This window comes from Rosa rugosa, chromosome 2, assembly GCF_958449725.1.
Source record: "Rosa rugosa chromosome 2, drRosRugo1.1, whole genome shotgun sequence".
Taxonomy (NCBI): domain Eukaryota; kingdom Viridiplantae; phylum Streptophyta; class Magnoliopsida; order Rosales; family Rosaceae; genus Rosa; species Rosa rugosa.
In genome coordinates, this window is record NC_084821.1 from 58,845,392 (window position 1) to 58,871,489 (window position 26,098).

Below are 26,098 nucleotides of genomic sequence, written 5' to 3' on the forward strand. Positions count from 1 at the left end.
CGCTCGCTGAACAGCAATCCAAAAAACTAAGTAAGAATAATCTCGCTTTGTAAGGCAAAATTAATCATCTAGTCTAATCTGCCAACACTCAATTGTGGTATACATATCAACTAGAAACATCTTAGAGAAGCATATAGAAATCACTCCCACTTAAGAAGGCTTGGAGTTCAGAATGTCTTGGAATTTAATACCTTAAGCAAGCACCTTCTCTTTCTCTTTAGGGGTCATTCTTTATGTGCAAGACATTCTAAATAATAAACAAAATATGCATACAGCTACAAACATTTTAACGGTAATAGACTAGCCCCGAGATACTATATACTAATGGTAAATAAATTTGTCTATTTCCTACACCTCTTGTTTTGTTTCCAAGGCATTCATTATCCAAACTAATATCTTTCTGCTTACTATTGCTGTATATGATTATACTTCTTCACGAATCTGGTGCATGCTTGTCCCATCTCTTCAGGCTTCACCTCGTGGCCTAGAAAGTTGAATTGGTGCACTCACTTAGAAGAGTTCGTATCTGCAATGCAGTGTGAAACTGTGAATGAATAATCAGTAATGAATCCAAGGACTTCTGATCGCTGGCAATTCATGTGCTCCTTCCTTTCTCTCTCTCAAAGTTGCACTCGTCTAATTATCTACCTCGGCCTTGACAAAACAACACGACCGATGCATCCATCAGAGTCACTGCAAAAGAAAACCAATTAAATAATATGTAAAGAGAAATCAGACAAAGCTAGCAACACACCAACTCGTCCTATATATACTCACAACCTCACTTCCACATTCCACCCCAACCAATACAAAACCAAAACCCCTTCGAGTTACCTTGCCTTTCCTTCATAATTAACTTTCAATCTTCAACCTTTCCCCAATAGGAATGTGGACATTTCCTTCTTGAAACCGACCTGAGCCTTTTTCACATTTAAAGTTCCATGCTTATGTTCACAATTCCAAAGCTTTCTCTAAACACACAGACCAAGTTACCAACCCACCTTAATCTGCTCAGTCACCCAAAAGCAAGTTTCCACATTCTAACAATGAAAAATAGCAACCATGCATGTTAGCCTCCATTTCCACAACTAGCTCACTCTTTCAACTCCATACTTCTTTGCTCTAATTTCCACTCATATTGTACTAGGATTTAGACGCATATCACTGTCATGGAAGCCTTTCATCCCTCTCTAGCATTTCCCTTCTCATACATCTTTAGCACTGCTACTACCGCTGGACCTAGTGCTTCGCTTGCTAACACCATATCAAGTGATCCATGGATGGACCCTAGAATATGGAGTAGACTCCCACGCCAGCTTCTCGATCGCGTTATCGCCTTTCTTCCACCGCCTGCCTTCTTTCGAGCTCGGTGTGTCTGTAAGAGATGGTATGGCCTCTTGTTCACCAATGCCTTCCTCGAGTTGTACATCCAGCTCACTCATCGCCAGCGCCATTGGTTCCTCTTCTTCAAGCAAAAGAGCCCCAAGAACAGCTACATTTACAGGAATGGAGGGAACAGTAGTAACACTGCTAACATTTGTGAAGGGTACCTCTTTGACCCTTATGAGCTTGCATGGTACCGCCTCTCTTTTCCTCTTGTTCCGTCTGGGTTCTCTCCATGTGCTTCTTCAGGTGGTTTGATCTGTTGGGTTTCTGAAGAGGCTGGTCCAAAGAGTCTCATTCTCTCCAACCCAATTGTTGGTTCTTTGACCCAATTACCTCCAACTCTGAGGTCAAGGCTCTGCCCTTCCATAGGCCTAAGTGTCACCCCTACATCGATTGATGTCACTGTTGCTGGAGATGACATGATCTCTCCATATGCTGTGAAGAACTTGACTTCTGAAAGCTTCCACATAGATGGTGGTGGGTTTTTCTCACTGTGGGGAATCAACTCTTCTCTGCCAAGGCTTTGTAGTTTTGAGTCAGGAAGAATGGTTCATCTTCATGGAAGACTCTACTCCATGAACTACAGCCCTTTCAGTGTCTTGGCCTATGATGTGGCAGCAAACAATTGGTGGAAGATTCAGGCTCCCATGAGAAGGTTTCTGAGGTTTCCAAGCTTGGTGGAGAGCAGTGGAAAGCTGCTGTTGGTTGCTGCTGTTGAGAAGAGCAGGCTGAATGTGCCTAAAAGCTTGAGGATTTGGGGATTGCAGTCTTGTGGAACAACTTGGTTTGAGATGGAGAGAATGCCACAGCAGCTTTATGTTCAGTTTGCAGCGATCGAAAACGGAAACGGGTTCCATTGTGTTGGCCATGGAGAGTTCATTATTATCATGATTCCGGGTTCCGGTAAGGCTTTACTGTTTGACATGTGCAGGAAACTGTGGCAATGGGTTCCTCCATGCCCTTATGTTCAATATGGTGGTGGGGGTGATGGTGATTTGCATGGTTTTGCGTATGAACCAAGACTTGCTACACCAGTCACTGTGCTTCTGGATCAGTTGACTAATCCATTCCAGTCTTTTAGTGTGGTTAACTAGGAAGTTTCTACTTGGTATGTAATCCTAGTATCTAGCGGTTTGAAAACCAGTGGTTGTGAATTGTGATGGTAGGAGCTACTTGTCAGAATTTCAAGTGATGTACTATGTTATTTTCTGCAACTCTGTTTTCCCAGGTCTGTAAAATGTAGGGATAATTTGCATGACTATTATATGAAAATCCCTGAATGTAATCAGACTGAATCCAAGTTGCTGGTAAGTTTGGAGTTATTAGTTTCAAGTTATTTCTCATAATTCACAACAATATATTGAAGCCTGTGGCTAGCTTGTTCATGGTTCTCATTACACCACATCGACGGTCGAATATATTGGCATTCTTGAGCTTCTTTTTTAGAGTAGTTAAGTGAATAGATCAACTGATCAAGTAAAGCAAATGTTGCAACCAAACAGCCAGCCCCCTTTTACATCCTTAAGTAGCTAGAGGTAAAACATTTGCAACTTTAAGGCTTAAAGCTAAAAGTAAGCCCCTCTCGTTTTGGTATTGCCTGAACATTTAATGTGACCGTCTTATTACAAATCCAAGCTTTACTTTGTACCGTTGAGTTAACTATCAGAAGATTGATAACAATTGAAACCATGCTAAAGATAATAGATGCCTTTGCATACAATAAACCTGTAGCCCTTATTGATGGGGTACAACATTTGGGTCAATTTCCACTGTTTTGGACAGGTAGAATTTACAGTCACATTTATAAGGTTTTGCAGAGATGATAATTGTACATAGAATCAAATGAAAGAACCTTGCTTAAGCGCTTTCATATATATGCTGGTACGTAAAATACAGTATTGAAAGAGTAGAAAAAAAAAAGGTCAGTAACTACAGAAAAATCAAGAGACTAGATACTGTATCTTCTTCCAGGACTAGTGTGTTCCCTTGGTAACTGGGGCCTTCGTATTATTTGCCACCAACATCAATACCAAAACAAAAAGCTTTTCTGCCATTAAAGCCCCTTCATGAAGTTGATGAGTGCATAAGAGTACAGTACTCTTGCAGGGTGTGAAAGGGTGCAACTTTTGACATTCAACTCTATTTGCTAAGCATGTCACAAGGAAGGTGCTCTTGTATCTTGTGATGGACCATAGTTCTTCACTAGCTTTGACTTCTAGATAGTATGGCATGAAAAGGAGCCCTTCTTGACGTCTGACTCAGTGTGCTAATGAATCATTTAAGTCTAACCAGGAGAAAGAGATGCACATCCCTCTTGAAGATGGATCTTAGCTCTTCATTGGCTTCCATGCCGATTCTCCTGTTTTAAAAGCATGCATTTCAAATTAACTTCTGTAAAAAGTAAAATAGTGGTTCCACTGTGCTAAGTACTTGAAGTGTTATGAGCAGGATAATATATAAATTCTAAAGCAAAGAGGGGAAGTATCCAAATTCCATAAAAATGTAAACTAAAAAAAAGAAAATGCATGCTTATTCAAAAAGTTCAAAATACTAGCCAAATAGAAGATAGAAAAGGTAAAGAATTCTGGCACTAGGACTTCAGTATATACCCTATTTTAGACCCCCTCTTTCCTACAAGAATTTTGCGTTGGCTTGGTTTGTGAGTGATGAAATGCTGTTCAATCCGAATAGAACCATCTCGCAACTCCTTCCAGTCTATCAAACGATGATCAATATCATATGGGATTTCCTAAAATGAGAAGGATTGTCATTAGTTGAGATTTTCAAATTAGTTATTCTAGATATTGGAAATGAATACATGAGCAGGCAGAAAAAATAGCATCAAAGTACTTGAAAGAGGATAGATGCTCTACCTGATGTATATGGTCTAACAACTTTTCTCGGACAACTTCTAGTGATATATTCTTCAAAACTTCCTCGCTCATGGTGAAGGGGTCTTCTTCCCAAGGTCTTTTAACTGCCTAAACATAAAAAGTCAGTGAAGAGCTTAAATGCAAAGTAGTCATACGAAGTGCTTTGAATTATCTCGGTATAACTTTTCCACAAAAACATTCAAACAACAGGAGCTGGGAAAATTTGAAGCTCTTGAGAAAATGAATTTGGAATCTTATTAAAATTAGTTATCTCTTGTAAATTATGGACCATCAGAAAGAGTTATAATCAACCACCATCTGATAACTATAAAAGAACTCATACTGTATATTACGAGTCTTTCAAATGTCAACTGCATTGTGTAATATGACATTAATCAAAACATATATTTTTAAAAGGCCTTTTAAGGAATTCTATTTTGACAGGTAACGATCAGAAAGATGGCATTACTAAAGAGCTCACGTGCCTGAAGCATCAAGTATTCAGTAAGATCTTTAACTCCAAAGCCCTTCAGACCTGAAATCATGAAATGCCTACAAGAAGAAATAACCAGCAAGTTAGAAGTATTCATGAGAACAATGCACAATTTTTAAAGAAAAGACGAAACATCATCTTTCATTTTTTGAGGAAACGTTACCTTTCATACCCGGGAAGATCTTTAAATTGCTCGGCAACCGTTAACAAGTCTTTCTTTTTCTCAACTAAATCAACCTTGTTCATACATAAAACTCGCTTTTGTGTTGGGTGTGGCTCCATTCCCATGCGTTTGATCGTTTTTATAACCCTTACATCAGGTCTATATGATTGTAAACAAAAAACCAGGCATTGGATCAGGGACCGACTAAAGTCTACAGAATATCCAAATGCAACGGATCACTAACCTGGTAAGATGCCTATGGACGTCAAAAATAACTATGAGGACATCATATAAATTAACTGAGCTCCAAGCACTTTCAACACGAACCTTGAAATCCTTGTACGGAATTCCACGGGTGTTTATTGAAAGACCTGGAGTATCAAAGAAACACTGCATAGCAATAGAGAAAAAGAATGTTGATCAAATGTGTAGAAACAACTACAAGAAATGTTATAAGCTTCATTTTATGAGCTCTTCAGTCAGTGAAGAAAAACCAATTAGAAAGCATGTATACCTGCTCTGAGCCACTAATTGAAAATAAGCAGAAAGTACTATAGCTAGAGAAAGGCTAATATGCTGAGATTTAGACCCTTAAAATAGAACTATGACAAATGGTGATGCATTTCCAAAAAGTTTCTTTAAACAAGATGCATGCCATGAAATTTTATATTAAATAATTGAATATTGGCAGTATTTTGCTGCAGAGCAGGAAAGGTAGTAGAGCATTGATATGGTAAGGAATACTGGTATGCTACATGGTTCACAGTCTACAAACATGATGCTCACTTGGCTTTTTCTTATAACGTTTTTGTTTTTTTTGAAGCCTTGGTTTTTTCTGTAGAGGTCGTGGTGTAACCTTAGTTCTATGTATACAGCACAATTTAAAACAGTAACCTTGATAATAAAAACAAAAAAAAAAAAACAAAAAACAAAAACAAAATGCATTAGACAAAGGAGCTATTGATCCATGGGAATAATCAGATTCAAAGGCAACTCATTATCATAAAACTTTCTAGCATAAAGAACTCGTGTTAATAAGTATCACAAAGCTCAAGAGATTGTTTTTTATTCTGTTGTGTAACAATCTTATAATTCAACTGGGGCAAAACATTAACTGCATCTGGTAGTTTAATTGGTTGTGAATTATTGGCCAAGCACATTAGAACATAGCAACTTTATCGGACATTTTCCCAGAGTAGCAAGGTTTACAGTCTAAAAGCACGTATACATACAATTTGGGTGTCTCCTTCTGTTATAACTCCTAACACTTCATGAGTAGTTGTGTTTGTCTTCCGTGAAACAGCAGAAACCTTTGTTCCAACCTATAACAAATGGAGAGAGCATGGTTACAATGAAAGTCAGCAAGCATTAAAACAATGTTACATTCATATACTAAGTTATTTTCTTGAAGATACTACCCTAAGCTATTTTATATCATACAAAGCAGTACATTGATAACGAAGGTTTCAAACAAAGGATCTCTCAAGCCTATATATATGTCCAGTATTGGACTCTCAAATGCTTGTCATTTAGTTCGAAAATGTTGGATTAAAACAATTTAGGACAAAAACTTTGAACACAAGATGCTTACTACGATACCTAAGAACTCAGACTCGTGAACCTGTTAAGCCTTCTATCAACAAGCTCATACTTTAACCTTACCACTTACCGGACCAAACTCTAACCACGAAACCTATTACCATTGCTTTGTAAGAAACTAGGCACATTACCATACCCGTGTTCTTCATCTAATCCCATGCCATATACACCCAACACAGCAGAGCAAAAAACCACACCGCATTTCTCCCAAAATCCCTGTCAAGCTCATACATTTCCCCTAAAACTAAACTCCCACAAAAAATCCTCAACACCAAAACCACTTCATTCACAGAGTCAATAAATAACCAAGCAACACATCATCAATTTTCTCTAGAGAAATAACCACCTTTAACCCGAAAACTCAAACTCAAACTCAAACTCAAACTCAAAGAAACCAACCATGTAATTCGTCAGCGCAGACTTTCCGGCATTGGGAGCCCCAATAATCCCAACCGTCAACGACTTCTGGTCCTCCTCCTTGACCACCTCCTCCTCACCGTCCGATTCCTCCTCATCTCCCCTCTCCAGCGCCGCCTCAAGCAGCGCCTTAGCGAGCAGCCTCCGCTTCCTCTCGTCCTCCTCCTCCTTCAAAAACCTCAGCTTTGCTTTGTGGGCCTCATCCCCAGGTACCAATCTATCGGCTTTGCTTCTGTACTTCTCGTCCCAACTCGGGTTTTGCGGTTTGGAATCGGAAGCGGTGGTGGGTAAGTCGTAGTGGGTACTGTCGAAGCTGTTTTCGGCGTCGGATTCTGAGGAGGATGGGGTGTGGGTGGGATCGGATTGTTGGGGTTGGGCGGCGTAGAAGCGGCGGCGGCGGAGGAGGAGGAAGGTTGGGGATGGAGTGGTGTTGGTGGGTTTGGAAGAGAGGAGCCTCAGGGCTCTCAAAGATTTCATTTTGGAGTTGCTAGAGAGTGAGCATGAAGGGAGAGTGGGTTTTGGGGTTTTAGGGGTTTAAGGCCACAGGGGTTGTGCTGGTTCGTTTGGATTCGGCTGTGTGGAACCTTTTTCTGTAGTTGGCAATGCATTTTTCGGATGAAGAGGGTTCTGCTGCAGTTGTTGATCATATCTAGCCGTCCATTTATGTTAATGTAAGTGCACGTCTTCATTTTTATCGACAAATATTCATCCGCAAAATACGTGTTGAAAACACTTTTACTAGTGAAATTTAGTCGAGAAATGTATCCATAAAGTAATAGGAAAATAGATTTACGGAGGAAATACTCGTTGGCAAAAGCATCTATAAAATAAACATGAAAACACTGTTTACGGATGAATTTTCGACAATAAAAGTAAATAGGTGAATATATTTGCCGACAAAAATGTCGTTGGCAAAAGATCTATAATCTAAATAGGGAAACACTTTCACCTATTTATGCGACAAATCATAAAAACCTAGATAAAAAATTTAATAAAAATAGACATTTTCCGACGATTTATTTGGCAGTAAAAGAGTTCTTTTACGTCGGATTTTGGTTGAGTTCTTATAGTCACATTTTGGTTCAGTTACTTATAGTTTGGGTGTTCGCCCTCGACTCAAGAGTGACCTTAGCTCGAACATAAGCTCTAATGTAATGAACTAAATTTAGTTTGTATAGGTAAATTTCAACTATTAAGACGACACATACTCGGTAGGATTGTCAAGGATTAAATGGTCCAGATGATTGTTGAATCTACATAGGTGAAAAATTTAGACACTGTAAATCAGTGGAAAGAGTGGATGAGTCGGAGACTCTGAGTAGGGTTAACCTTGCTTCTCAGTGCAGCTTGGGACAGAATACATCAATACAATATCACATCATGATTTGTTCAAAACAATAGTAGACAACAACTGTTCAAACCCAACCATGGCTGTAATTCCAACTAGTCATTGATATGAAGTATCAAACTTTGAGTAATTAAACAAACTGGATTGAAACTATTGAAGAAGCAAATAGCTGAAGATAAGTAAAATGTAATCCTTGTATTATACCTAATCTAAAAGGCTTACAAGTTACAACAAAATCCATAGGAGCAAAAGGGAGAAATAAAAAAGAATGATAACTCAAAAAAATTTGCCCCTAACCCATATTCTGGCAAAGAATAGAATAGAACACAGGATAACTTAAATGGCTGGTCATTTGTACGACGAATCAGGGAAGCTTGTCTTGAAATTCATGCAAACTCAGTGATATATGGACCATAACTCAACACCAGATTCCAACAGCTGCCATTTGATCTAAAATGCCATTCGACCAGCAAGCCTGCTCTCCAAAATCCTTCTGTCTATGGCTGCATCGATTGAGCTCATCTGAACAAAAAAACCATAGTAAAGATCATCAGAGAGGAACAATGGACACAATCAACTTGGGCAAGCGAGATACTTAGATTTTGTCCTATCCAAGAGATGTCAAACTTTGTGAAAGAAGCTGACCTGGGCCAAGTCTGATTTCACTGTGCAATGATAAAATAAAGTAATGGTGCTACAATTAAGCAAAGTTCTGTTGGGCTTCATCTGGTTTAATTCAAACCCCCACAACCCAAGAGAGAGCAGGGAGAATGACTAACAACAGATAAACTCATTACACACTTAACTGAGTACATTGTAAAGGTTGGAGCACCTTGAGTCCATTGCAGCAAGCTTGTCAAAATTGTAATTACTAACTAACAACAAAAACAATGTAAATACCTACTTGAACTGATTGATGCAGTTGCGTGCAAACCGGAGAATGGCAGTTTAAACAACCAACCAATAGCAGAAAGATGGTTGATTAAAGGTTCACATGTTTCTTCTTTTCAAATTTTTAAGATCGAAGTCATACAGAAAATACATTTATAAACAGGAAAGAATTGGTAAACAAACTAATCTGAATAGCCGAAACATAAAGCCTACCCATCTGGTTAGAGAAATCCAACTCCGTAAAAGTAAAAGAGGTAGTATGACTTACCTGGGTAGTTTCATCATGCACCTGATACTTCGCTAAGGACATTCTTCTTTCCTCCTGCAAGAAAACCAAATTAAACAAGTAAGCAACAATACTAGTAAAGAGGAAACTTTAGTAAACATACAGAAAATAAGAAACAACTCACCATGGACATAGCCTCATCATCCCAAACTAAATAGACCTCATTAGTGGCTGGTTGGGGAGCTTTGTTTGCTATTACAGGGGGTGGTCCGATTGATGGGCCACCAGTATTTGGACCAGATGCATAAGAGTGTGAATTATTGAAGTTCCCACCTGTAGCAACCATGATGCATAGAGCATGTCACAATCACAGAACCCACAAATAAGAAATGAACAATAATTCCAAGTCCCTGGCTAATAGAAGAACTGTATTTTTGGCAACTTGGAGGGCATCATTGCAAGGGAAAATCCATATGGAAAGATTATGTTGCAGGCTTATCCTAATTTGTCAATAAGTTACATGATTGAGTGGGTGCATAATAAGGAAGACAACAGATTGGCTTTATAGGATATAAAATGTACTTTAGCCTCTACAATGTGCAAACTAACCTTTCATAAAATTGTTGATTTGACACAACAGATCTCCAAAGCAGCCTCAGAAAAAACATAAAGAGATCTGACGTATCTAATTACTTTGTCCTAGATGAAGGAAATGTCAAACTAAAAGCAAGAACACCAATTCTGTTGAAACCTATGACTAGAAGACAACTTTGGCATTACACCAATAGCACACAGGTAAAGAAAATACTGAATAACATACTAGCTTGAAGTTTTCTTTATAATCCTATTTCTACCCGGGAATCCTGTATCAATAATTTTTAAGAGACTCGATAAACAAGTTTTGAATTATAAAATTATTTAGATATCAATACCTTCCTACGCTTTACATCCCAAAGGTGGGATATACAGTCAACCCCCACCCCTATCCCGCACAAAGACACACACATGCAGTTGAGAAAATACCATATAAACTGTGCCAGTGCTACTCAAACCACCCAGATTATACAAGTACCTACTATTTCCATACATTAATGTTGTTACTTAAAATAAACCTTTTAATTTTTGAGATTTTTAATTGCCAAAAGGTTGAATTATTTTGAAAGAACAAAAATTAAAAAAAAAAAAACAACAATTATTTTGTAGCATAACCAGATTTGAATCACTGTAGAAATAATACAATAAAAAGAAATCAAACCTGGAATATTTGAAGCATGGTAACTATTTGGAATCGAAGTTCTAGTGCCCTGATGTGCATCCATCGAGCCTAGAGGGTTTGATGGATTATTTGTTGAAAGCATGGGAGCAGAAAATGGAGAACTTTGAGTTGGTAAATTATTGACACCAACAACAGGAAACAGAGGTTGTGATACAGGTACAGGATGCATAGATGCAGGCAGTCCAGGAGGAGTTACATGTGAAGATTGAAGTCCAGGGGATGTTGTTGATGGTAGAGGTGGCTGCACAGGAAACAATGGCTGTTGTGAATAACCCATTCCGGAAGGCGGAGGAACAGAGACTGCCGGAGGCTGTGGATACCAAGGCTGGGGACGAGGTGCAACTTGCCAACCGTTATGAGGCATTGGGATCGATGAATTGTATCTGATGCAAACAAAGAACATAAGCATGTAAATAAGTTGTTTATAAATCTATAATATGATAATCATGTATTCTACTCCAGAAGGAAATAATTGCTGACCTACTTTTGCCAAACATTAAGATATATAAAGCAATAAAACCTCACAGAAAAGTAAAAACATACATTGGCCGCATTCCAAAAGGTGGTTGGGGAGGATATGTCCCCAATGAACCTGGCACCACACTGCTAACAAGCTGAGTTGATGGGATTTCCACTTTAGCCATTTTTGACGGGGCGTCGTCTTCTGCAAATTGCCGTGATTTTTCAGAATATATTCCAAAAAGTAAACAAGCAAATGAACTAAACAAATTTACAGGGTCTGTGAACTTTGTTTGGTATAACTTGACTTTAACTCTAATGAAAAACACATGCAAAGAGATTTCAAAGTCAAGAAAAAGCACTTGTAAAGATCCTTTACCTTCCTCTCCATAATGTGCAGCTAAGACGTCAGGTGGGATTCCTTGCATCCCATATATTTCAATATCTGTCGATTCCCTCCCAGCCTTTGCATTGGGAACCCTGTAAAATACAGTTTTTCCCAGAAAGAGTATCAGTAGAGTGAAATCAAAGAAATAAAAAGACCAAAATCAATGGTAAGGAATGATTTTGAGGCAAAAAGTTAAATATGTTTTAACAATCTCCAATCATCTACAATAGACTACTGAAAAAGATCCACTGCAAATCGTTTAAACACAAACAGTGTAACAACTAACTGTAAAGTAGGCCATATTACTGGAAATTGACTATATAACAATTAGCTACCCTACAAAAGAATGCATTTTCCTCAGTTAATTTACAGTTCATGTACTTTTTCGTTCTGGTGCTTCAAAACTGAGTCATTGGGATATCTTCCAAAAAAAAAAATCACATATAAAAGATTTATTTCAAGCACTATTACACAGTTTATCATCACAGTGACATCAAGTACATAGTATAACCCCCCTTGTGCATAAAGGTTCTCTTGCAAATACGCAGAACCAAGGGAGAAAAACTATTAGCATAGAAAATAGAAATTCCCTTTAGCAATAGATTATCTTCCTGAAGTTTCAGGGTGTTCTCTCATTAGTGATTGTAACACATTCCCGTTTCAAAACGACTAGAAAACCCAATTGTATAATAGATTCTTTCCTGGAATCCCACTAGCACTGAAATTCCAAGCATCAAGCTACCAAAGTGAATAAACGATCGAACCGAAATTTGCCAAGAAACTTAAGATAACTTAGCAGCCTATTAATTCCACTGACCACTAAGCTCTCAACCTACTCAGCTAACACACAGACTCTCCAATCCGATATCATTAAAAAAAAAAAATTAAAAATTTCACCCAATGCCCATTACAGAAATCACAACAACTGACCAAAAGTCCAAATTTTGTTCAATGGGTGTTCTATATTTTCGAAGACCCAATCCGATACCAACAACAGAAAACTGATAAAGATCATATTTTTCACATAAAAATCAATGAACCCAATAGTTTCACACTCCAAAATCAGCAAGCCAACAAAGTCAAAATTAGGGTTTAGATAAGAGAAAGAAGAAAGGGTATAGAAGGCAATACTTGGTGACGTTCTCTTTGTGGACCTGGAGGACATGAATGGCCATACCCCCAGCTGTAGAAAGCTTCTTGTGGCAGACATGGCACTTGAAGTGCTTAGCTTTCTGGTGCTGCACCAATATCTTCTCGTCGTCAAACTCCCTATCGCAGTAGTAACACCACACCTTCGAGGCCACCCTCTTCTTCTTCTTTCCCATTATGCCCCTTCGCCTCTCTCTCTCTCTGGGTCTTCTTCTTCTTCTTCTTCTTCTTTCGCGCTTTCTCTATCTCCCTCGCGTTTTTGGGTATCTGGGTTTTTTGGGGGGTTTTCTTTCTTTCTTCTCTCTCTCTCTCTCTCAGAATGGGATCTGTGGTTTGTTTTATTTTGTTTCCCTTGTATTTATATTACACTCTTTTTTGACCGACAGTCAAAGTTGTTTATTACCCCCATTGAGGTTAGGTCTTCGGTTACTGTTCTGACCATGTTAAGGCCCAACTAGGGTAACCCGACCCGACAGATACTCGGGTCGGGTCATAAACACCATCGGGTTGTCGTCCGCATTCCACGACCGGCGGCTGATAGATAAATATATGAGATCGTATAGAATTGAGATAGAGAAAGTTGTCGACTTTCCTAAACCAAGTCAGATTTCATGTTTAACGATCGTGTTTTATGATCCCCAACACATCTTAAAGTCTTACCTTGCAAACTCTGGAGTTATAGTTGTAAAACTTGGCCTTCTGCAAATTGTTTTCTTAAATGTGGACTACAAATGTGATAGATAGCATTGCAACATATAATTGATAGGACTAACTTGACCTATGATGTTGATTAGCACTGGAGTTTGATCCATCATATTTACTGTCATTCTGCAATTCTCGGAGTCCGAAAGAATGTTACATACAAATGCCTGAAGCCACAATTTTAATGACCGAGTTTAAGAGAAAGCAAGTGCAAGTGCAAGTCCTTTAACATTAGCATTTAATTCAAAGCTAAAAGGTGAAGTCTTAGCATCTGGTTTAACAAGTGAATTCTCTTCTAGAAAGAAGGTTCTCATATCAGTATCGTATCTCAGGTTTAACAGCAGATGACAGAATGAAAACCAACGGAGTTTTCAAATAGATTCTTAATCTAAATCTAATCTGCACCATGCTTTTCTGCTCTCTTTCTAGCATCTTTGGAAACGGAAAATCAGCATTTTACTCTTCTTTCTTGGAGGATTGGGAAGAGCTGCCAGCGTCAGCTGCAGACTGGTTTACACTAGCTTTGGCCTCAGCAAGAAATGCAGGATCAGGCTCATGTTTATCCGAAGGTTCCTTCATTGCCATATATATATAGAATGCAATAACTATATTGACAGAAACAACAGCAAGGAATCCACTCAACAGAGTGAGGGTATGGGGAGACAAGTCGCTCGAACCTGTTTCGAATGAATAACATCCTTGATCAGATAACCGATAGGAAAACCTAGGGATATAAATCGCGAAATATTACATAAAATATATATATAGGCACAGAAAATGTAGATAAGACAAACAAATGTGAAGAAGTTATCCATTTGATCCCATGTAGCCACTAAAAGGCCACTTCTCTGGATGAAAGTGCAGCCTGGGCCATAAAAACTGATTAATACTCGTCTTTATCATCATGAAAACGGATCTCTGAACAATTGGCATTAGATTTGTGGCTTGCACCAATCAAAAAAATACACAGCAGCAATTTTCTTCATCAATATCAGATAAGACATATGACTTTCTCAAATATTATTGGAGCAGCTTTCTCGAAAGGAGGCATTGCCTTAATCTACAATTGTGGCCAATGGGTCTTCTCATGGTACTGGGTTTTGCATGTTAGTTACCTTCGTTTCACTAGTCTCCAGCCTAAGGGTCAAATGACAAGAAGCTTAGATATATGAAAAGACTCTTTTCATTTAGTCAAGAATAAGTCGCAAAGATTATCTTCAAAAGCCTTTGAATCTTTCTTAGAGAAACTGTGATGCCTTATTGTCCTACGTGGGAATCTGAGCATTCCTATTCTCTACCTCTTATAGGATATCTTGCACTCCTCTCTTTCCTACTAGCCTTCATTTTCTTTCGAAAATGCCACAGACCCCTATTGCCATCCATTCCTTCAAAACAAGATCTAAACCGATCTCCAATCCCATTAAAAGACTCTCCATTGCAGTATACAAAATCATACAAATTTCTTATCAAAAGCAAAGCCAACATTGTGAATACTATCCTACATCAGTGGCACCACTGTATTTTACACTAGTTACTTCTGTGGACTTTTGGCATATCATCATTCAAAACACATTCACTACATGAATATTATTGGAGTAGAAAAGTATAAAGAAACAAAATATCATAATCATCACAACTTTTCATGAGAACTTAGAGGAGGTAATATTAGTTGGAAGCAAGATTCAAAAGACTTGATAGAGATAAAAAAAATCGCATTATCAGAGCTGCTCCAAGTTTTGTTAATACTGTATGACAGACACAGATCAGAAGCACTACTAGTTTCTGACAACCAATAAGATTTCATCATATGACAATTGAAGATAACAAAAAGCTGCATTATTTGACGCAATAGTCTTACCAGGAATCAAATTGTTGTTATACCCATACAATATTGCAACAGGAACTATCCACATAAACAATGACGCAGTAACGAACTTTGTTATTACTCCGGCCATTGATATCTCCAATCTACAGAATAAACAAGAAAAATAATCAATATCAACATATTAACAAATCAAGATTCCCTTTCAAAAAATAACAAATCAAGATGATATTAGAGCTATTTCACAGAGCGATTCATAGTCGATGACTCGATGAATTTTGGGCTCTTTAACATAAGCAACCGATGAGCAGGATTATATATAGTTTGCTATCAGGGCTATTAATCATTCTTGTGAACCATGCACAGGATCTCGGCCTTATGGTTCAGTCACTGATACATCTAATAGGACATATTCATACTTCAATTCAAGCAATTAAGTCGGTATATATAAACTGAAACTCAGAATCAGTTCCTTTATTTGTACCTAAATATGATAAAGTAACAATCTTTATGCTCAATGATCATAATTATAATTTAAGTATTCACTGGAACTTGGAACTAGGAACAAATAATCATATCAAATACCTATAAACAAGAAGACCAAAAAGAGATCATAACATTGGTGTACAAACGTAAAATATTACTATGCAATGCTTAAGTGAACTAGAAATTAAAGGGTTTTACTGGGTTCTGATAAGTACTTGAAATCAATCCATATTCAAGTAAAGACCAAAACTTTTCCAACGCAGCCGATTCAACAAGCAATCCCAGTGAACACTAGACACTAAACTTCGAAATTAAATTGTTTTTGAACAAGGGAACATAGTATGAAAGTGACCCAGAATGACCAAAACTCGCAGAGACACTTAATCAAATACTTGGTGGCGGCCTAAAAAGAAAGCTTACCCAGTCGAGAGTGCTGGATCCGGAGATTGAGTCGCCTAGAAATTACTTGACTTGTCAATGGCGAGCTTCTCTGTTCTACAACCCAGAAATTGCATACTCTGCACGAGAAATAGCTCCGAAGAAGCAAAGCTTCTTTCTTTTTTCGGGTGCTGGAATTCAGAAGCAACAACTTCACTTTTGGTATTGCTCTGTACTTCTGGAGTTCAGAGGCCAAATCCAAAAAGAGAGAATTTTGGCATTGGGCTCCCCATCAGATCTAGTAGTGGGCAAGCCCAATAGTGTACTCTGATCTGCCTGCGGGAAAATTACGGGCACGGGCATCCCGCATCCGTAGTGAAAGAAGTAGTCATACTTGTAAAAAAATCATGCTCAACCACTCTTATATTTAGATTCAAAGATGAAATAATTATTTTTCAGTTGAGTTTCGAAATCTCTGAAAATGTTACATTGGAAGTATAACATTGACATGTTTTGACAATGAGTCAATGACCCCCAAATTGTGGTTTGGGAGTATTTTAATGATATGTGAATTTCCCATATTTCATTATATTTTACTGTTCAATCATGTCTGTAAGTCTCTAACATGATGATCGACTATGTGAATTCCTCATTTTTATTAGTTCTACAATATTGTACGCCTTTTGGCCTAGAAGCAAGTTTCATGTTCGTGTAAAATCGCCTTTTCAAGAGGGATCGGCAATGAGAGAAATTGACATATATATGGTTATACTTAATTATGAAGTATCACACACAAAAGTGATGATTAATAAGTTTTAGACTTTTAGCTATTTGTATTTTCACCGGGATAAATTTTTGGACAGATTGTTTTTGTTTTTGTTTTTTTTTTTTTGGGGGGGGGGGGGGGGGGGGGGGGGTGGTGTGGCTTCTTCTAAATATCAATTTCTATAAAATCGTTGTAGAATGAAGATTGAATGAAAGTAGAGTTTGGCATTTGACCATTTTGTGAGCACACAATTTCTTGAAAATATCACTTTCTAATTTTTCTCCAAATTTTTGACGTGGTGCCAATGAAGTGTTATGAACCGAGGAGATCGAGTAAATTCTGTAATATTTGTAGAATGAAGATTGAATGAAAGTAGAGTTTGACATTTGACGTGGCGCCAATGAAGTGTTATGAACCGAGGAGATCGAGTAAATTCTGTAATATTTGGAGGAACAAAAAATATTTGTTTTGGATCTCAATTCTCAAGTATGAATTAAAGGTCATGAATCATGACGAAGTAAATAAATTGAGCACATGAATAAATATCCGGTGATTGCATATATAATAATTCAAACTTGGAAGTGCTCCTCACACACAATAAACAACAATAAGAAACACTTAAATCACCAGCAAATACAATCACTGTTGATCAACATCTATCATCATCCATATAATTTTGATAATACGAAGTTTAATTAGATATATAGTACTTCAATTGTTGTAATATTTACGCTAGTTAGCTACCTGCTAGTTCCTCCACCATTGGCATGCTGCGGTAGTATAGGAATTGGTGTTGGCCACAATGGGAGCTGTAACTGGAAGAAGTGAGAATCGATGATTTGACTCTCTCTAACTAGCACTGACCACTTTCTTGTTTGAATATTGCTCATCACAAGGTCTCCATTAATATTTAGATACAATATATCATCATTATTTGGATCGATAGCTATCAGCTCAAACACTGATACTGATGATTCATCTGGAGCTATATCTCGGTCTAGTGAATAAACCCCCGTGTGTTTCCAACACAGTTTTCCAGTTCCTTCTATGACCATCTCAGCGTGACCTTCTTCTTCTTCTTCTTTTTTTAAGTCCCAAACATATACACTGAATGTATCCCAGTCAAAGTAGGAAATCCGCAGAGACCGTTCACTGACAACACAGTAATCTCCACTGAAGCCGCCTACCACAATTGTATCCATTTCTACATAACAACATTTATAATGATCAACACCATTGCCAGTAGTACTGTTCGTGATTTTGTTCATTATCATGAAAGGATCCAACCCAGCAAGACAGGTCCTAGAATCAGTTGATTGACACAAGTGATACAACACTCCATTGTGACCAATACTGCTATAGATATGATACCAAGGTTTATGGGAAATTATAACTGTCTCGCTCCATTCACCGGTCTCGGAAGAGAAGATCTCCACCTTGCACTTGTAGTTCTTAGGATACTCATAAGAGCTAAGAAGTCTGATAACTTTGCACTTGTAGTCCGCATTAAGCTGTATGATCTGCCTCTTCCCTTCGTCTTCCTTATAGTAGTTATAATACGGAGTATCACAGATGATTCCCACTACTTTTGTTGTAATATATACGGAGTATCACAGATGATTCCCACTACTTTTGCTGTAACCGGAAACTGAGTAGGTGGGGGAGGCAGAGCCACCCATTGCATGGTGTATGGATTGCAGATGTAGTAATTACTTTGATTATTAAGAGGTGCACAGCACAGAACCAAGTCATTATAAGTGGCTACAACAATTGGCTCTACTTTGAAACCGTGGAAACTCACAAGTCTTTTCAACAACTGAGTTAGCCGCATCGAGGATGACAAGGACGACATTCTGTCATGTAATTCCTCCCCTCTAATGTTTATCAGAGTGGCCATTGTTGGGATTTGTTTATCAAATTGGACACGGAGAAAACGGCCAATGAAATAAGGTTCGGAGATGAAAGTACACCAACGCTTGGACACACACTTGCATTGAAAAATTAATTTATAGCAAGCAAGTCGAGAAATGATTTCACCCAATAAAATGTTAGGAAGTTCATTGATACTAGTAATATTCATCACCAATTCCTCAGCAAACTTGGACAAATTTCACAAACTCGTATTTCAACAGATTCAGCAGATAACAGGAATCATATATACAATCCAATCCCCAACTCATAAAATGCTAACAGAAACAAAGTGAGACAGTGATCGAGAAACTCACCAGGTTAATGGACTCGGCGACTAGAATATGGTATTGCGACTCTGAGAACTGACAAACTGAGAAAGTGTGATCAAGGTGATAGAGAAAATGGGTAGTTTTTGTTTGGAATGAAGAAGGGCCTTTGGAGCAAGTCCCAGAGAACGTTGAGATTGTCAACTTGAGAAAGAGCAAAGTCAACCATCGAACCTCAAATTGGTGGGTTCGATACTTCGATGTTTGTATGAACCAGGTCAAGTCAACCAACTACCGACCAATCCCATCTTTTTTTTTTTTTTTCCTGAAAGAGGAGTGAAACAGAGGAGCAATTTTACAAAGGTTAACTGTGATGCAGCTTGGGTAGCCCCGAATTCGGCTGGACTGGGAGTCATCATTAGAGACCATTTGGGATCCTCCCTTGGTGGCTCTGCTATCCCAGCTACTTGCTTTTCGGCGGCAATAGCTGAATCCGAAGCTTTGCTCTCAGGTGTTGATATCGCCATCTCATTGAATCTGAAAATGGTAAAATTTGAATCTGATGCAAAAGAGGTTATTGAGAATTTGAAGCTTCCAATTTGTCGAAATTGGAAAATTCACCCGATCATTGAGAAGATAAGGAGGCGCTGCACCTTCTTTGATTGTTCCTCTTGGGACTGGGTTCCCCGTGAAGCGAATAAAGCTGCTCACAATGAAGCTTCGCTTGCCATTCGGACGGTGGGTCCTCTGCGATGGGCTAACCAGCCACCACCATCTTTGACTCGTGTGTTGAGGAATGATGGATTACCTTGCCGTCCTCCAATGGAGCGATGGGTAATTGTCTAGTCTTTCTGGGTTTCTTTTCTGTTTCTATGTCCGGAGTGGACTAAGAGCAAGTTCACCCGTTGGGTCACCAGGTCACCCACTATTCACTATTTTTTAGTGTTAATTTCACCCTCTGGGTCACGAGCACAGTGTATTTCGTGCCCTGGGTCACCCTGTACAGTGTTCTGGGTCACCATGGTGACCTACACAGTGTATTTCGTGCTCTGGGTCAAGGGCACAGTGTATTTCGTGACCTAAAGAATGAAAATATACACTAAAAAACAGTGAATAGTAGGTGACCCAACGGGTGAACTTGCTCTTAGGTGGAGGTTATTCTCCATTTCATTGTAAGCTATGGGCCTCAGTTATTCCTGGGCTCCTTGGGCCTTGTCCCTTAATGAATGATTTTCATTATCCAAAAAAACCTCCCTAACACTGATTGACTAATCAAAGAAAAAGAGAATAACAAGTGAGGGGGACCAAACTAGAAAGATGGAAATTGAGGAAGACTCACAAGATCACTATTACAATATAATAAAAAAAAAGAAGGCACATCCCACCAAATTAGTTAAGTTAATAACGTACCGTAATTAGCCAAAGCATCCGCTACTTTATTTCATTTTCGAAAAATATGAGAAGACCGAAATGTCATATTCAAGATGCAACTTAAACAATTAAGCCAACGAATACGAAGTTGCCAAGGTACAAGCAAAGAAGAACATAGGTAGTCTAGCACAAGTGACGAGTCAACATCTAACCAAATGTGTTTCCAATCATTTACCCAAGTAAGTTCAATAGCCGTTATAACTGCCATAATTAACCTCCGCCGCTATAGAACTAGGAATGTCAGTGTTGAAAGCAAAAGCACCAAGAACACAACCTTTGAAGTCATGAAAAATAGCATCAAAACCTCCAACACCCTTCTCATGCTTCCAAGCACCATCCGAGTTAATCTTAACCCAACCAATCCCATCTTTCTTGTCACATACTAGTGTGACATATTAACTCTGCTACGTTTTTATATATACTGTGTGATTTATTTATTTTTGAATAATATATACTGTGTGATTTTGAATACATATAGTTCGCCATATGTGACTTCTCCTTTAAAATGTTATTATTTTCTAGTGGCCGTACGTAAAAAATTTATGAAAAAATTGATAAAGAATAATTTGTAAATTCAATAAGATATTGAAGGAAGCTAAAACATCCTGAAATTTTGTTAGGTATGTCCATTGTAAGGAATTTGCTAACAATTCATTTTAGAAGTTATGAGTGGATTTATGTTGACACAAAACAAAACGTAGGAGGATTGAAATTTTATGTCTCTTCAAATATGTGACGATCTATAGAATTTATACTTTATAGTTATAAAATCTTTAAAGATATTACTTTACAAATGATATTGACATAATTGGATGATGACCTCATAAATTGTCGGTTGGGAGCATTTTAATGAGATGTGAACGCACATTCCTCACATTTTTATTAAATTATAATTTTGGTGCTTATATAAATATGGGATATATTGTGAGTGTGGAGAATCCTATTTTAAAACCTTTTCACCCTAAACATGTGCAACTCTATCATTTTAAACTAGATTAAGCTATATATTTTCCTATGTTATTGAATTAAAATAGCTGTTATATGCCTTTAAGTCTTTAAACTTTGACACGAGTGAAAGCATTGGGTTGATTCAGTGACATAATGGGCAAATGCCAAGTTCCCCACAAGATTTCAAAATGAGAATGCATAGAGAAGCCTAAGAGGGGACATATTCCCTTCAATCCATGTACCATCCATCTAGGCATCTAGCCCTAATTGCATTTAAGCATTCATGCCCATTTGGCCAAGAGAGACATACACCCTGACCCTAAAACAAGTGAAAGATTAGCCCCAAGCTGGATCCTAAGGTTACTCTGCATTCTAGGATTCATAAAGTCAGCTGCTAGAAGGTCAACCAGAGCCATGTAGATTAGGATCCCAGCTGAAGCAGAGTTGAATGCTCCTTCCACAGTCAGAGCAGCACTGCTATTCTCCTTGTAAAAACTTGACACCCCCATTCCAACAGCTATTCCAATTGGGGTGGTGAGGGAGAAGAAAAGTACCATAGTTGCAATGGCCTTCGACTTGAAGTTAGCCTGCACGAACAATTAAAATTGAGCATTTAACAACGTAACTGTGGACATAAACACAATAATAACCTAAGAAATACAAACATAGGATCAGACTGAATGAAACGACATCCATTGCACTGAGACTAATGTTTTGACTTTCAACAAATGGTGCACTGATCACTGATGTGAGACTCTGTAGACTGAAGTGAGGTGGGTACAGTACCATGAAATACAATTGGACCCTACAAAGATAAGCAAGACATACGAATATTGGCCAAAATATGTTGAGCCTATAAGGTCTCTGCACTTTTGAGCACTAAAAATTTCTATGTGCATTGGTAAGAACTAAGAACACTTACGGTTGGTAAGCATAGAAAAGATTTCTTGCATCATAATCTTGCATATCACATATGAAGGATGATGATATGTTTAAAATGATAGGATAATTATTGGATAGATCATCTTCGGAGGAGATTGAAAATACCTGGCAGATGCAACCGCCAAGGCCCATGCCTTCAAAAAATTGATGGAATGTCAGCGCTGCAACTAGAGGCTTGATTGTCTTGGGACTCTGAGAGGCACCTAAAGATACTCCAATGATTACAGAATGAACCACAATCCCAAGCTCCAGGACCTACAAAAAGACCAAGAAAATGAAATTAGCACACATAAACAATATGAGAAATGAATGGAATTTAGTTCATAACCAATGAAGATTGGTCATCATCATATAAAACATGAAAACCAAAGAGAATAGAGGAGAAGTTCTGGAATCCTTTTTCATGGAGTCAGTAGGCTTCTGTTTCTTGAATCAGATAAATACTAATAGAAACAGAGGAAACAGGAAAGAACAGATTGAACCTACCCAACAAAATATACCTCCAAAATATTGAATATAGCCAACTAAATTGCTAAGCAATTCTACCTGTGATATTATTCGTCGCCTGACGAGCTCGAAAGAAGACGATGAATCCTCCAAGACTATCGCGTCCGATCCATGGGCGTGACCATGTGTGGCATGAGTATGAACATGAACATGACCATCATGCACGCCATTCATTTCTTGGTCATCTTTCACTGGCAGTGCTTTATTGAAATGTGATCTTCTATAATAGCTAGTAGCAAAGGTGTCGATCATCATCGTCCCTATAGCCGAAAGCATTGCAATGAAGCCGGTGAACGGGAAATCCCCCCATGGCCTTTGGCTGAGGCAGGGGCTTGTTAAGCTTTCAAATGCATCCGGCAAGACATGGATGAACCCGGTGGCTAGTATCACACCGGCTGCAAAGGCTTTGATCATGAAGAAAATATCATTTTCAGGACGCAAAGTTGGGATTTTCTTGCCCAACATTGGGAGAGAGACACCAATAGCACTGGCTATGAGGATTGAACTTATTGCAACTAGCTTGAACTTGAGAGCCTCCCCCTTGTCGCGGCCTTGGGATTCATCACTGCAAGTACATTCTGCAGAAACCAAGATGGGGACGAACAGCAAAAGAAGAAGAAGAGTGGAAGATAGAGTAAGCTTTCTCATGGCTTTCAGTAAAGAAGGTGTTTGATGAAATGGTCTATTGCTTACTACGTATATATGAGTAGGAGGGTTTGGGAAAGCAAAGGGTTGTGTGTAAAAATGGCGACATGGAATTGAATTCCATTGTTAGAAAGGTGAAGTGGGATAGCCAAGTGTGTGGTTAATGAAGCCAAATGACGACATTGTGTGTTACTAAAAAGGTTAGGGATTCAATTAGGCTTTAAAATCTTAATGATCGAACGATGACTAGGATCTACTTGGAACTAAAGTAATTGTTGTTGTAGGAGAAAAGGGAAGTTGAAGCACTAATTAGCAAGTCATCTTGGATCGGCGCATGCATGAGCTTTTTTTTTTTTTTGGCGGGGGAGTTTCATAAACAAAATGTTACCGAATAAAAAACAAAGTAACCCCTTTCAAAAAAAAAAAAAAAAAAAAACAAAGTAACCTATATACAAAATTTAGCACCATTGAATGAATGAAACTCAGTGAAGAAAACGAAAATAAGGTAAGCCAAGTTAATCTCAATGACAAAGGTCTACAAAGAAATGGGGGATTGAATCTCAATAAACCAAACCTGAAGAAATTTAACCGACGTTTGCCAGAGCATCTGTAACTTGACTTCCTTCTCCAAAAAAATGAGAACAATGAAATTGTATTTTAGAGACATGAAACATACAAGAATTCAAATGTAGAGCTTGGGTTATGTTAATTTTAGGAAAAGAATTCTAACTTGTAGGCGAGGAGTTTAATCGCCCACTAACTTTTCATATAAGATGCAACGTTATGCACATGTATTCTTTGAGTAATTCTTTCCCGTGATTGATTACTTGATATGTAATGAGAAAGATAAACACATGATTGTATATACTTAATTATTGCTAGAAAATCAAAATTACTTCTTACTTTAAGTTTCCTCTTACTAATTTTTCAATTTTCTATTTTCCGCATCTACAAAACTGTAAAGAATGAAATACAAAATTTTCACAATCATTATCTTATTGTATTAATAATTTGACTATTTCATAAAGATAATGAGCTTTGGTTGTGTCGATATAGTTGAAACCGAAACAGAGTTGACACTGTATCAATGTGTTTCTCTTTGAGCCACAGTGCCCCCAACTTTATCCATTTTGCTCTTTTTTAGGGTAGAAACTGTACGTCCAACAAAATTTCTTAAAATAAACTTCATCACACTCTCAATAACACAATTTCTTGCTTTCGAGTTTAAGGAATTGCGTTGTCTAATAATTATAAAGCCACTAAGAATCTGCCAATTTGGTTTGGTTTGAACAATCACTAGAATATAGATATTTATTTTAGACCAAACAATAGAAAATAATATCAGTGCATACTAGCTTGTGGTATTTCAAAACCTACTATCAGAAAACAGGATTTATTCTTCAATATATATACTAAAAAAGAAGTCAGAAGTTGCGTCAAAAATACTAGCAAATGAAAGCATCACATCCTATACTAGTTCTTGCAGCACTATTCCAACCTAAATGGTTATTATATATACTGAGAAAGTTGAGATGGGAAGGTCTTTATTCTACCCAAAAAAGCCTATAACACAAATTCACAAAGCCATTGGACGGAGCAGACATCTCTAAACATTTCTGGCAAATAATCAATTAAATTATACCTTCTTTTCATTTTCCAAAATATGAGTTTTCCTCTTATTCTTATGCTATATTCTGGCCACTTTAGAGTTTAGACTAGAAAGGAGAGATCAAGAACTTGGACTTCAATGCTGTGCAGAACCTCCACCCATTGTGACCTGACAACTTTAGGGGGTTTGCATATACTTCATGATGGAAGGTCCAAATTTACATCGTACACTTAATTTTCTTTCATTGTTTGATCTTATTTTTGACTTTGTGATTAAAATAATTACAATGATATGATTGGCACTAGAACTTAAGACCATTCAAAACACACTCAACTCAGTGGAACTTGTTGGTCTTCATCAAATTTTCGAATCCCAAACTTGTTGTTTAGGTTATTTTGGTCGGATGGTATTAAAGAATTTAAAAAAATTCGGCAAAATGTTATAAAAAATTATGTAATAATTCGGTGCATATTCATTGAATATTTATTTTAATTTTTAAAACTAAATAAACTTTTTTGAGTTGAAAAGGACATCCATTATGCAATTCAGCAAGCAGTACAATAATGACTTATCCGTTAGGGCTGTCAGAAAAAGCCATTACATAAAGCACACTATACTAGCACACCCCTCACACAAGCATACTACGCAGCACACCCCTAGCACACCCACATTTTTTTGTTAAGCGCAAAAACAAGAACCTAAGTAACCCCAAGAAACAAATAAAATTAACAAGAGGCTACTAGGATCTTGTTGATCTTTCCCACTCTGAAAAAGTAAACAGACCTAACATCCTTTCGTGAAAAAGAATGCAGGCCCAAACCTAAAATAAAAAATAAAAATCCACAGACCAAAAAGGCCCAAAACCACAACCCAAGAAGGTTATTTTGGTCGGATGGTATTAAAGAATTTAAAAAAATTCGGCAAAATGTTATAAAAAATTATGTAATAATTCGGTGCATATTCATTGAATATTTATTTTAATTTTTAAAACTAAATAAACTTTTTTGAGTTGAAAAG

The 26,098-nt window shown here is 37.7% G+C and overlaps 5 protein-coding genes across 6 annotated transcripts; 1 reads left to right on the forward strand and 4 right to left on the reverse strand.

The window, feature by feature from the left end:
- The first annotated feature begins 815 nt into the window (after positions 1-815).
- Positions 816-2,658, forward strand: LOC133734609 (protein UNUSUAL FLORAL ORGANS). The gene has a single exon (XM_062162225.1). The coding sequence runs from the start codon at positions 1,170-1,172 to the stop codon at positions 2,478-2,480; it is 1,311 nt and encodes a 436-aa protein (XP_062018209.1). The 5' UTR covers positions 816-1,169; the 3' UTR covers positions 2,481-2,658.
- Positions 2,659-3,078: 420 nt separating this feature from the next.
- Positions 3,079-7,565, reverse strand: LOC133728846 (GTP-binding protein ERG). The gene is made up of 8 exons (XM_062156275.1): positions 6,914-7,565; positions 6,148-6,237; positions 5,160-5,305; positions 4,916-5,074; positions 4,741-4,811; positions 4,260-4,363; positions 3,996-4,135; positions 3,079-3,745 (listed from the first exon to the last, which is right to left on the reverse strand). Exons 1-8 carry the CDS (start codon positions 7,406-7,408, stop codon positions 3,661-3,663), a joined length of 1,290 nt encoding a protein of 429 aa, XP_062012259.1. The 5' UTR covers positions 7,409-7,565; the 3' UTR covers positions 3,079-3,660.
- Positions 7,566-8,359: 794 nt separating this feature from the next.
- On the reverse strand, positions 8,360-12,999 carry LOC133728847 (protein SUPPRESSOR OF FRI 4). 2 transcript variants are annotated; one of them, XM_062156277.1, is made up of 7 exons: positions 12,651-12,999; positions 11,511-11,611; positions 11,216-11,336; positions 10,652-11,055; positions 9,581-9,729; positions 9,439-9,492; positions 8,360-8,801 (listed from the first exon to the last, which is right to left on the reverse strand). In XM_062156277.1, exons 1-7 carry the CDS (start codon positions 12,842-12,844, stop codon positions 8,730-8,732), a joined length of 1,095 nt encoding a protein of 364 aa, XP_062012261.1. In that variant the 5' UTR covers positions 12,845-12,999; the 3' UTR covers positions 8,360-8,729. The 2 variants fall into 2 exon arrangements, with proteins under 2 accessions (XP_062012261.1, XP_062012260.1); XM_062156276.1 differs by having other exon boundaries at positions 8,360-9,492.
- Positions 13,000-13,579: 580 nt separating this feature from the next.
- LOC133728848 (uncharacterized) lies at positions 13,580-16,343 on the reverse strand. The gene is made up of 3 exons (XM_062156278.1): positions 16,099-16,343; positions 15,229-15,338; positions 13,580-14,047 (listed from the first exon to the last, which is right to left on the reverse strand). Exons 2-3 carry the CDS (start codon positions 15,323-15,325, stop codon positions 13,827-13,829), a joined length of 318 nt encoding a protein of 105 aa, XP_062012262.1. The 5' UTR covers positions 15,326-15,338; positions 16,099-16,343; the 3' UTR covers positions 13,580-13,826.
- A 5,148-nt stretch (positions 16,344-21,491) lies between these two features.
- Positions 21,492-23,509, reverse strand: LOC133728849 (zinc transporter 1-like). Its single transcript, XM_062156279.1, has 3 exons — positions 22,867-23,509; positions 22,426-22,575; positions 21,492-21,965 (listed from the first exon to the last, which is right to left on the reverse strand). Exons 1-3 carry the CDS (start codon positions 23,473-23,475, stop codon positions 21,660-21,662), a joined length of 1,065 nt encoding a protein of 354 aa, XP_062012263.1. The 5' UTR covers positions 23,476-23,509; the 3' UTR covers positions 21,492-21,659.
- Between the last annotated feature and the right edge of the window lie 2,589 nt (positions 23,510-26,098).

Bases quoted from the DNA above. Each gene is read 5' to 3' on its own strand.
- LOC133728848 (XM_062156278.1), bottom strand. From the start codon at position 15,325: ATGGCCGGAGTAATAACAAAGTTCGTTACTGCGTCATTGTTTATGTGG. The intron at 14,048-15,228 runs GTAAGACTATTG...CATTCGAAACAG, and splicing joins TAACAACAATTTGATTCCTG to GTTCGAGCGACTTGTCTCCC.
- LOC133728849 (XM_062156279.1), bottom strand. From the start codon at position 23,475: ATGAGAAAGCTTACTCTATCTTCCACTCTTCTTCTTCTTTTGCTGTTC. The intron at 22,576-22,866 runs GTAGAATTGCTT...GTCTTTTTGTAG, and splicing joins GGCGACGAATAATATCACAG to GTCCTGGAGCTTGGGATTGT. The intron at 21,966-22,425 runs GTATTTTCAATC...TTGTTCGTGCAG, and splicing joins TTGGCGGTTGCATCTGCCAG to GCTAACTTCAAGTCGAAGGC.
- LOC133728847 (XM_062156276.1), bottom strand. From the start codon at position 12,844: ATGGGAAAGAAGAAGAAGAGGGTGGCCTCGAAGGTGTGGTGTTACTAC. The intron at 11,612-12,650 runs GTATTGCCTTCT...TGTATTTTACAG, and splicing joins CACAAAGAGAACGTCACCAA to GGTTCCCAATGCAAAGGCTG. The intron at 9,493-9,580 runs GTGAGTTGTTTC...GTTTTCTTGCAG, and splicing joins ATGATGAGGCTATGTCCATG to GAGGAAAGAAGAATGTCCTT.
- LOC133728846 (XM_062156275.1), bottom strand. From the start codon at position 7,408: ATGAAATCTTTGAGAGCCCTGAGGCTCCTCTCTTCCAAACCCACCAAC. The intron at 6,238-6,913 runs GTTGGTTTCTTT...CATTTGTTATAG, and splicing joins CTGCGCTGACGAATTACATG to GTTGGAACAAAGGTTTCTGC. The intron at 4,136-4,259 runs GTAGAGCATCTA...TTCTCATTTTAG, and splicing joins TGTTAGACCATATACATCAG to GAAATCCCATATGATATTGA.
- LOC133734609 (XM_062162225.1), top strand. From the start codon at position 1,170: ATGGAAGCCTTTCATCCCTCTCTAGCATTTCCCTTCTCATACATCTTT.